We start from the raw sequence: 11,634 nt of genomic DNA on the forward strand, positions 1-11,634 counted from the left end.
AAAGGCCCAAAAAAAAACAAACCCCACAACAAAAAAAACACAAACAGCTTTAAAAAGAAAGAGAAATAGAAGAAAAAGATTACACTGTAGACGACAACTTTTGGTGTTAAACATGCTACTATTGCAAACGAGAAGAGAGTTCAGCAACTGGCAGCATCAGACCTATGCAGAGGGCAAGCGTGCATCCGTGTGCTTAACTCCCCAAAATGCAGACCTGCATCCCTTCTCTAACCAGCCTGCCCGCAGTTGTTGGACACATTAATAATGTGTAATTAGCTTGGAGACTTAACCTAGTTTTAGGTCGAGGTGTGAAAATGCATTTGCACCTCGTTTAAAAAAATAATAATAGTAATTCCACTCAATAGCAAAGAGGAATGTGAAGGCAGGGAGTTAGAAAACTAATGAGAAGGAAGGTTCTCACCACTTAACTGGTGTTTTTGTGAGTTTACATTTTCCTGTGGATTTTCTCTCCTTGTAATTTTCTCACAGCAGCCACATAGTTGTGCCTGTTGCTGGTTGTAGGGACAACAACATCGAAGTGTAGACCTTTCGTTGCTGGTTGAGGGGGTAACCAAGCGGTACGCGGTCCCGCGCGGTGCCCTGGGACAGCCGTGTCTGCGCTTTGCTGTAGCGTCAGGATGCAGCAGCATCCCTGGCGTGGTTCACAGCAAGTGCTGCGGGATGCTCTTGGTCGTCTGAGAGTGCTGGAGATAATTCCTAGTCTGGATTCCAGAGAGAATAACAAAAGTGTCTAAGATTGGAGCAGCCTTGGTTTTATTTGTCTTTGTTTTATGTATAACTTCATTTTATTTATGACTTAAATTCAGATGTTAATATCCTGACAGTTTCTTGCACAAGAAACAAATATTTGCAGATAGAAATCTGGGACCCTTCTATTTCCAGTGATGCAAATCCTTGCTTTTATTTCTTATAATACACATTTTCTACAGCTCTTACGGTGATTCCCAGTGACGCTTCCATTTCTGCCCCTGCTAGGTAACTTTAATGATATGCTCTTAAGCCTGATTGAACATCCTGCCCCTAGTTCTAGATTTTGTGCCAACATAATTTAGGGAAAACCTCACATTTCAAAAGAGAAAGATAAGGTTATCTCTGGGAAGATGTGGAATTCTTTGTTGTGGGTTTGCAGGTTTTTGTGGTTTTTTTAATGGCAGCTGTTTGAAACTGATGAAAGATCGGGAATGTTAACATTTCTTCACTGGGGGAGCCGAGTGCAGGTGAGATGGTCAAAGGTGCGTGATAAATGTAATTTATCACATGGATATCACTACCACGCATCTGCTGTATTTATGCAGAACTTAACTGCCAGCCTGTGATTTGCAGTAACACATTTGCTTCCTTGAAAGCAGATTTCATTGCTCCTTTGTGGTACTATTTATTTCTAAAGAGATTTGTTTTTCTAGTAAATCTAGATGTCCTCAAATTATTTCTCCTGATTTTGCAAAGGAAGGACTAGTAGGGAAATAATGAAATTCACTTAAAGCCGCAAGTGATAGTGTAAAGACAGGAAAAAGAGGCAAAGCTTGGCAGTGAGTCCTGTTCTGCCCTGCGCAGGATCCAGATGCAGCAGAGCCCCCGGCTGTGCCACACTGCTCCTGAGCCTCTGCACGGGTATCTTTGGGAAGTAACAGAGCTGTTGATCTTGGCGTGAGAGGCGCAATGTATACACGCTTTAAATGACTCCTGTGTTGCTGGTCTTTCTCTGCAGCCTAATGCCACAGCTTGCTCATTAGAGATGTTTGCTGTCTGTTTAAATTCGTTATTTCTAGTTAGCAGAAAAAGTGAATCTGGGGTAAACATTTCCAAGTGCCGTAGCCCGTATTTTGCCTAACACGTTATCACACTTCTTCCTCCGACCTTCCCATGCTTGTGCACTGCAGGCTTGATCCCAGCAGGCGAGCGGTGTTGGTGGCTTAGAGCAGAGCAATTCAGTGCCACCGCGTCCTGTAAACCACCCAGTTAGATGGAAGTGACAAGCGGGGGTCCTCAACATAATGTGCTTATCAGTTAAGGGGATTTATTCTGAGTAGGTGGCGGTGGCATCACTGATAACAGCCCTGACGCTGTAGCAGACATTACAGACCCATGGTGGCCTGGAGCCATAGGTATTACTGCACCAAAGACTGTTTATCTCAAGAGACTATTTGGTTTATCTCAGATGCTCCACTTCTGGTCTCGCTTTCCTGAAAGACATCTTGTACTGATTTTCATTCATTTTCAGAAATTTAAATAATTCCCGGGGCTATGGAATTTATAGACTGAGTATCAATTGTAATCACGTGGAGGCTGATTTTTAAATTGCCTTTACTTTGTAATTCAAATTGTGTTGTATGGTAGACATTAATTATGTCAGCCAACATCTATTTACAAATGGGGATTTAAAAACGGGCTGTTCTTATCAGCTAGTGACATTTGGCAGATGGATGGCTTCAGTAACAAAAAAAAGAGAATAGAGGAGAGGGGGGGCTGCCCCCGACCTGTCAATGGCTGGAGTCTCTCATACCTTCCCTGATCTAGCACTTGTCTGCCAGGGGGAGGGAGAGCAAAGCAACAGCTTAATTGCGTGCAAAATGAGCTTGGAGAGCTTTGTGTCCCTTCCAGTTAAGCACTTTGAGCTTTCAAAGCCCCTTGATGTGTGAGCAGGTCTGGGAGCTCCGATCCTGCCGCGGGACTGGAGGAGACTCCGGCTGTAAAGTCCCTCCAGTAAACTCAGCTTTTCGGGGTTTCACTTCTCAGATGAAAGATGACAGAATCTGTGGTCTGTTCCAGAGGAAGCAGAGATATTCATGTCACTGACATATGAGAATTGGAAGCTGGGGGCCCAGGAGTGTGCTTTGTGGGGGTCAAAACTGTAAAAACCGAGACAATACTGGGGGACAATACTAGTAAGCAGCTGGTCTGAATTTAGGACAAAAGCCAGTGGGCTATTTTTCCCCCCTTCCCATCTTCACAAGAGACAAAAGAAATGTCATTTCCACCGCTGGGGCACCTGGGGGGATCGACCCCGTGAATTCACAGGCAATGTGCCTGTACCCGGATCTCTGCCCCATGAGTTGTGGGTGGGCACCTGGAAGAGACGGGGCTGTGTAGCAGCCCCCGTGCCCTGGGTGTGCGACACAAGGCCCACAGGAGAAGCAGGCTGGGGGCGTCTGCAGGAGGGACTCCCATCCTTGGGTTAGTGGGAGCCCCAGCGGAGCCTGGAAGAGGCAGGTGATGAGGAGCCCCTGGCTCTGCAGGCTTGCAGCCCTCTCCAGAGTCTGGCGTTTGCTGGAGCAAATACTTCCTAAACGTATTTGCACATAACGAATGGTCTGTGCAAAGACACTGTTTTCATCTTACCCAACAGGCTTGCTTTTTTTATGGCATATGTTGCTGGGGTTAAGTAAGACAAATTACATACGGCGTCGTCGTTTTTCTCAGCCTTGCCTGTATAATGAAAGGTGTTTCCCTGTGAGGCTTTTGGCCGTAATAACCTGTTGTGCCTTGTACACAAAGTGTGTGTGCCTGCGTGTATCCATATGCACACAGCTTTTCTTTGCGTGGCCGGTGTACCTGAGGACATCTGGTTTCCTCCTGTTAAAGGCAGCTCCCTCGAGGTGAAAAACCCCACTGCCAACTTCATTCCCCATTTGTGATGGATGCCGAGGATCGTTCTTTTGTTTTGCAGACACGGCGTACACACAACTGACATCCCCTTCCCTTTATGTGCCACAGCGGAGGAGTCTATCGCAGCCCCGAGACGCTCCTGTTCCACGAGCCTTTTGTGCCATCCTTCAAAAGAAGCAGCTATTGAGACCCATGACCATGAAGCTTTTGAGTTTCTCAGTGTTTTCCTCCTCGCCCTTCGTTTACGTGACCACGTAACCTTGAAGGCGCACAATTAGGGCCGCGCGCGGGGCTGTGCGTGCCCACGCTGACAGCCGGGACCATTGTGTGCAGCCCGGAGACCTTGTGCAAAGCTTCCGAAGCGATACTTTTCCTTTTCTCCTCCTCAAGGCTGCTCGGCTGCTCACGTGGCATCCGACACAAGCTGTAGCATCTGCTTTTGTTTTCCAGTGGGAGCAGAAGTGCCGGTTGTTGTCTTGTTGTGAGGCTAATGTAGGAAATGCTGCGGTGGTAAAATAGGGGGAAATTGCATCAGTTTGGTTAAGGTTCATGACTAGAGAATTCCCAAATGTCTTTGTGTTTGAGAAGGCTTCGTAATCACAAATTAAGATGTAAATTTTGTAGAGTTAATCCCTTGTCTACTCCCAGAGACAATGGGAGACATTAAAGAGCAGGTAACATTTTTCCTCAGGAGTGATGTATCAGGGCAGTATCTTGAACACTTGTAATCAAAGGCTGATTGATTTACCCTAATAGTCATTTTCCATCACTGAAAAGAGCTGAAGGAAAGACAGTAATTATTGCACCTTCCATCTCCCCTAACATCTCCCCTGTTAGTCCCCTTCACTAACAGAAAATGCCACCGCCAGCTCAATAAACCAGTCTTTATGTATCAGGACAGTAGAGCTGTGCTAGGGACGGGACTCTCCAAACCACTCTGAATATTTGTACCAACTCCTCCAAGTAATCTTTGGGTGTTTAATGTTACATCAAATCTGCCGTGGGCAACAAGACTTTAATGAGACTTCAGAATCTTTCTTTACTCCCATAATTGCTGCATAGTTAGAAATCTCTGGGGATGACTATTGTGTTAAACTTGCTATGAACAAGCACAGAAGAAAAGATAGAAAATAAAAGCTTTGGGGATGTATCCAGTATGTTTCCTGTGAGCGCAACATCTTGTAAAAATCATGCAGGACCACAGTGAAGAGGTTTGGACTTGTTATGTTGAATTTCCTCTAGAAAAGGTGAAAAATGCAGTCTGAGACAGCGCAGTTGCTCACAAGCAGGTGGATACAGCTGGACCAAGTCAAGCCTCTGAGCACTAATCTACCTTGTCTAGATTAAAGAGGAGTAATTTGTTCAACATCTTTTAAGGGAGGAGAGCCAGTTGTGTGCTATCAAGTAAAACGGTGTGTGGTAGTTTCCTGACTCGGATCCATTAAAAGCCTGAGCCCAGACTACCAAGGCCTTCCACTCCTGACAGCAGCCAAACTCAGACCAGTTTCCTAGAAACAAAAGGCCGGTGCTTTCCTCTAATAAGTCAGGGAGCTACCAAGGTCTGGAAATAATTTTAAAATTCCTTCACATTATTCAAGGCAGAAGAATTACTAAAATTGTGCTTTAAGCAAAACAACGTTCTTAGGTTGCCAAGGCAGTAAACACCAGCTTTGGGAAATGCAGTAAGATTTCAACATCTGTTTTGGAGCTGATATTTTAACCATTCCATGTTTATTTTAATGCCTGCTTGGCCACTTCCCAGTCATACATATGCAGCACCAAAGCAAAGACAGAAGGAGTGAATCCATTCTCAAATTGATGCTACAGATCAGCTCTCCCATTTTTCTTTGTTTTATTGATTAAGCAAATAGGTGTTTGTCCTGTCTAGAACTCAGAAGTGATACAAGAAGCTCACAGAGCACTGTGTAGAGGGAAGGCACCGTGTGCTGTCTAAAGAACGACAAGAAGGATAAGCAGTTGTTCATCCTCTGGTGTGCTTCCAGGAGCACGCTGTCGACACAGCAGTCTCTGTAGATAACCCTGGAGGTGTTTGCCTTGACTTGTGCAGACAGGACCGTGCTCTTCTGCCTGCCTGGGTTGGTTGGACTCCAGCTGGCTCTGCTCGGAGGCTGGTGCTCCACCAACACACTGTGCCCCGGCCTGTGCCCTCTCATAGCTCAAGTTCTTTTCTGCCCTGAGAGAACTTGCCTTCAGAAATCTTTTTGAGAGTTTCGGTTGGATCATCCCAAACTATTCTGCCTTGCTTAAAGCTGACAGCTGAAATAATTCAGCTGCGGGCGAAGTCACGGCTACTGCTCCGTGTGCCAACTGTACGATGTAGAAAGCTCTTTGATGATGAAAGGTATTGCCAGCATGAAAGAGGCATATTTCAAATCGCTGCTTAAGAGAGTGGCATCCTCAGCAGGAGGCAGTCAAGCAGGATCCAAACGTTACTTCTGCCCTTTAGTGGATGAGAAAATAGGTTTGCAGTCCTCAGGTTGCTTTACGTGAATGAAACGGTTTGCTCAGAACGATGCTACCGGCTTGATTTCTGTTGGCAGTGTTAGCTCAGCGGCTGAACGTGCCCATTCCTTCTTGAGTATCATAGAACCATGTGGTTGAAGAAGACCTTTAGGATCATCAAGTCCAACCATAACCTAGAGTATGGGGGGGGACCCACACTTTTTGTCCCTGATCAAGGTTCCCAGGGTGCAGAGGACAAGAAGCTGTTGCTACCTGATTGCTCTGCTCTCCCTCAAGAACTTACACCCTAAAGCCACCTTCCAGTTCCCTGCTCTTGGGTGCTCTTCTTAGCAGAGAGGACAAGGACTCAATGGGCTCAGGCACTGACATTGGTCCCTTGCCAGAGATTTGGACCGTCCAGCATATGGGGTTGTCATAAATTGCTGTAAAAGGAATAAAGCATAAAATTTTAATCAAAGTTCAGAGGTACCGTGTGGCATTCTTGACATTCTTGTTCTTGTAATTCTGAAAATTGGACTGTCAGCTACTGTCATTTGCAAGCCCAGAATTGCTGGTTGCTTTTGGAAGTCTCTTCTCACAGTTACTTCCAAGTCTTACCCAGATTTGTTGAACCTTAAACTGTCTTGCCAAGCAGTTTCTGAATGACTGTGGAATTTACTGCCTTGTTTGTTTTAGGAAAAGTGCAATTTATAAAGCTTCAGTATTTCACTAGATAAAAATATATTTACAAAAAGAAAGAAGCATTTTCTGCTTTCTTCAACATCAGTTGACATTTTGGCTTTATCTTAGATATTAAAATAAAAATCTCAGCTTGTTCTTGTTTATTAAAAAAAAGATATATTTTTACTGTTTAAATACTTATAAAAGAATTTCAGAAAAGAAATAATAGCTTAACCTTAAAATTCATGATGAACTGTAAAATCTGTTCTTTATCTTTAACTCTGTGGATGCCATAGGACCTACCAGGTTCTCTGCAGTCCTGTAACTTCTGAGATTATTTAAGATAGTACAAGGTGATTAAAGAATTAAGAGCTCAACGAGAAAACGTTTTATACCTATTTTGCACACAAGAGTGAAAGAATATTTGAGACCTGGGCCCTGTTTTAAATAGACTTCATTTTTTGTCCAAAATCAAACAGGTCTCATCTGCCAAGTTATTGGGATTTATAAGCATCTGTTCATAGCTGTGCCAGGTTCTCTCACTTGGAGAAGTGAAGAGTTTGGAAGTGGTGATCAATGGGCTAAACTGGCAGCTATTAAAATCTGGGCCAAAAAGGCCAAAGAGTTTGGGATATCCAGGAGCCAGATACGTATGATCTTGCAATTTATAAGCACTTGTGGAAAAGCTGGGATATCTGGGATGAACTGCTGTCAGCCCACCTGTGCTCGGGTTTTCCACATGCCAAGGATGCGGTGTCCCTGGGTGCTGGCGATGGCTCTGCTCCAGCGGCTGCTGCTGCTTCTGCAAGTGCCCTGCCAGCTCCACGTGCTCCAGTTGTAAACCACCTCGTCTGGTCTTCACTGAATTATAAACTCTGTAGAGAAAAAGGAGATCTGCATTGATTGAACTGAGTTCTCAGACTGCTGGGAACTGCACAGAAGCTGCAGAGTAGGCTCTGTGCTGTTTTGAACCAGGTAATTCTCCAGAGTTAGACTTGCTGTAGTATTGCTTAAAAACATTGCTGACCTAATTATGACATAGTTAACATTCATCTAGTAATTAATGTGTATTACAGTGTCTGCTCTGGGCTTGACAGGATTCCTACTGTGGGCTCATTTGATGCTGAATTGTACTGTAGTGTGTGCTGCACTTTGCAAGTCATCAGTCTTATGTGACACCTTAAAATCTGTGACAACCTGACAACCTCAGCCTGGGCAGAGGAAATTACGGGATGTCCAAGGCACGTGAGAAACTAACAAAAAGATCAGTTAAAATCTTCATAATGGGCTATTAAATTGTTTTACTGTTCAGCCTCTCTGTAAAATATCAATTATCCCAATGGTTGTAATGTAATCAAAGTAATTAAATTCCAAAGGCTTTCATGTAAAAACCAGAGCTTTGTAAATGGGAATCCAGCCTCAAGTAGTTTAGTTGGTCTGTTTGTGTTTAAAAGTTTCTCCAGATGACTTTTTTTTTTAAAATGGTGTTATAGTTAGAGAACTGTTAAAGGTTTTTGTGTGTTTGAGGTTTAGGGTGTGTTTGAAGCTTGGCTGCACGCAACAGTTGAACAATTGAATGAGCAAAGCCTGCGTTACAGCCGAAACGCAGGGATGCAGCACATGCCAAATGCAAAGCCGCTGCTCCGGAGCCGTAGGAAGCGGGGACAGCCTCTGCCTCCGAACCCTGGCCCCGGCTCCATCTACTTACGTTTCCTCAGCTGATGGATAATTGTAGCTTACCTTTCCCTGTGTTCTGAAAAATGACAAGCTAATGTCTCTGAAGCACTTCAGATGTGAAACTTGAAAAATATTCCTGTCTTAGGTTTATCACAGTCAGGATCTTGCCTCCGGTAATGTGTTTTACAAGAATAGGAAAAACCTAAAGAATGACACATTGCAGGAATGTTTTCCCCATTGCTTCTCGGTTAGGGATCCCTACTCTGGTTACATATTACTTCAGTTTGTTTCAGTAGAGCTACGGCCTTAGGTTTCAGCAGACCTGAATCAAATCCTGTTTGGTTAGGGCCAAAATTACTTTTGTTACCATAATCTTCTGAAATTAATGGTAATTTTGGGGTGCACCATTTTCAACTGTCTTAAAAGTTTCCAATTTAGAGAAGGTGCTAAGCATCCACATCCTGAAAGTCAGCTTTGGTAGGATCAAGTGGCAGGATTTGTGAGCGCTTTGGGCCGTAGTCCAGGCAATCACCTGCAATTCATAGCAGACAGTGTTGTTCTGAAAGCTGCTTGCCCGATAAGTGAGCATCTATCTCCATGCTTCATGGGATCAACTTTGAGAGGCATGCACTCACCTAATGGAGTTCTTCTTACTCATGAATCTTTTATACCACTACTGGGTCTTACTTACTCACCTAATGGAGTTCTTCTTACTCATTTTAAGAAGTAATGAGATGAATCTTTTATACCACTACTGGGTCTTACTGGAAACCTGCAGTACGTGTAGTGGGCTGTTCCTTCAGTGGTTGATAAGGCTCTTTTGCAAACTATAATAATTTTTATTTGCAAGACAGCACCAATGTTAGGTGTGGTGTTTAAGACAAGAATAAGGCATGGACAGCCCCAAGGAATGTACAGCCAGGACAGATGGAGAGAAGACGTGAACCACAAAGCAGTTCAAAGGAGACAGTGACTTGGTCTTTGTCAGAGCCTGAGTAGTGGCTGGGGAAGAAGTGAGCATTTGGGGAAGAATTTAAATACATTAACCTGTGTGCCCATAAGTGTTTCTGTTTCTGTCAAGTCATTAAGAAAATGATAGATTTGTGGCTCCAACCAAGAAGTAGTTTCCATAGAGAAATGAGCTTATGGAGGCAAGGAGATGCAAAGAAAGTGTTAATGCTGGAGCAGAGTGTTTGGGAGCTGGGGAAACAAAAGGAAAATCCAGGAATGCTCATAATGTGCAACAGCCTTGGGGGATTTTTTGTGTCTTCAGACAAAATTAGTGAGGGGAATTTAGTCTGAGGGCCTCCTTGAAGCTTGCTGAAATCAGCATAATAAGCTGCTTCTGCCTTGATAAGCCCTGTACCATGTCCTGAGGATAGCTGTGAAAAATGCGGTCCTTCCATCGCTCCTTTTAAAATGTAAAAGTAGTTCATTGCTGTGATAGTGACTTGATCAAACTACTTAGAAGTTCCTACAATGAGTTTGAAGGGGTAAAAGTTTTCCGTCTTCTGTCACCTCATCAGTGGTTTCTTGCTGGTTCTGCCACCTGCCCGAGGGCCTTGATCCAGGCGCTCCTGTGCTGTGAGCATCTCCCTCGCTTCACGCCATGGGCAAACACAAAGCTCAACCATGCTGCAGGCTGCCAGATTGCTGGTGCTTTCCCTGTTCTCAGGAGGAAACAGTTTGTCCCCCTGTTCTGCTGCCACCGAGCTGGGCTCCCTGTTCAGGTCAATGTGGCGCTCTGCTCTGGGCACATCAGCTTGGGAACCAGTGGAAGCTGGAGGCTCCCAGGAAAACAGTCTTTTGCTCAACTTTGCTTCATTTGCATCCATCTTCCCTCAGGTAGAGACTGAATTGGTGCAGAAACCAATTAGTGGTGATTCGTTAGGAGGAAGTGACTTGATGAAATGCTTTCCAAATTAAGTACTCCAAAAAACAGAAGAGCCACCATGTGCAAGCCTATGTAAATGCCATTAAAACCAGAGCATGCGTGATCTTACAGAGCGTGCCTCGTCTTCTGCACAGAGCAGCGTAGCAGGTTCATAGCACAGCTTTTCTGCAGACACCACCCGAATCTGCAGAGCTCTTCACATAGCGCTTCTTGGTGGCCCTCTAATGCTTGTTTCCTTCTCTCTCCCCCTGCAGGTGCGTTGCTGTTGGGAGGAATCCTCTACTCCTGGCAGTTCCCTCACTTCAACGCCCTGAGCTGGGGCCTGCGGGAAGAGTACTCCCGAGGGGGGTACTGCATGATGTCTGTCACCCACCCAGGGCTGTGCAGGCGGGTGGCCTTGCGTCACTGCTTGGCCTTAATCGGACTCTCAACGCTGGCTCCTGTTCTCGACCTGACCACGTGGACTTTCCCCATCATTTCGCTCCCTATTAACCTCTACATCTCCTACCTCGGCTTTCGGTTCTACAGGGACGCAGACCGCAGCAGCTCCAGGAAGCTCTTCTTCTGCAGCCTGTGGCATTTGCCAATGCTGCTGCTTGTCATGTTCACGTGCAAGAAGTCGTTCCTGGAGAAGGAAGACAAAGGCGATGTGCTCGGTGGAAGTCGCGGGAGGGCTATGGAAATTAGATTGCCTTAAATGTCAGTTACTTGTCGTCCTCGTGACACGTCAGGTAGTATATTTTAGTAGTTACAAGGGGGAAACCTATGGGAATCTGTTTGAAGAAGAATCATTTGTGCCTAGCGACCACTTCATGTGATAATTTTCTGTTTTCTTCTGAAAGGGAATAGACGCGAGATCTTAAGGCATTCGCGGGCCTCAGGCTCGCTCACTCATCACAAATTACAGTTTAGCCTATGTCAGAAGCACTTTGCTTTGAGGTGGCCTTTCAAAGCCTCCGTGAGTCGTGGTCTCTCATCTCGTGGGTAGGTTTTAGTGAGTCACACACGCACATGTACTGACTGCCAGCGCCAGCAGCCTTGGCAAAGCAGTCAGGAAGCGACGGATGAATGATTTATCACCCCTGCTCCCCAAGCACCCTTTCCAAATTAAGCTTTGAGGCACATGGTGGGTTGGGTCAACTCTTGTCTTGATCTGTGCCATCCTTGCTCTGTTATTACGCAGAAGCCTTCAGTTGCTGTGGCTTTTTTTCGATCGGTTACTTTTCTCAAGGTTCCCATTCACCCCAGTAGATTTTTAGCTTTCGTATAGCTGGCACAATGCTAAAGGAGTA

The 11,634-nt window shown here is 45.1% G+C and overlaps 1 protein-coding gene across 1 annotated transcript in view; it reads left to right on the forward strand.

Moving 5' to 3' along the window:
• LOC104545990 (protoheme IX farnesyltransferase, mitochondrial) overlaps positions 1-11,313 on the forward strand; it is a 33,743-nt gene extending 22,430 nt beyond the window's left edge. Inside the window, exon 4 of the mRNA XM_010191265.1 lies at positions 10,597-11,313. Within this exon, the coding sequence (XP_010189567.1) occupies positions 10,597-11,039 (443 nt within the window). The 3' untranslated portion in view covers positions 11,040-11,313. The remainder of the gene's footprint in view (positions 1-10,596) is intronic.
• Positions 11,314-11,634: the final 321 nt, after the last annotated feature.

The sequence above is a fragment of the Mesitornis unicolor genome, unplaced genomic scaffold, assembly GCF_000695765.1.
Source record: "Mesitornis unicolor isolate BGI_N332 unplaced genomic scaffold, ASM69576v1 scaffold4679, whole genome shotgun sequence".
Classification (NCBI taxonomy): Eukaryota; Metazoa; Chordata; class Aves; order Mesitornithiformes; family Mesitornithidae; genus Mesitornis; species Mesitornis unicolor.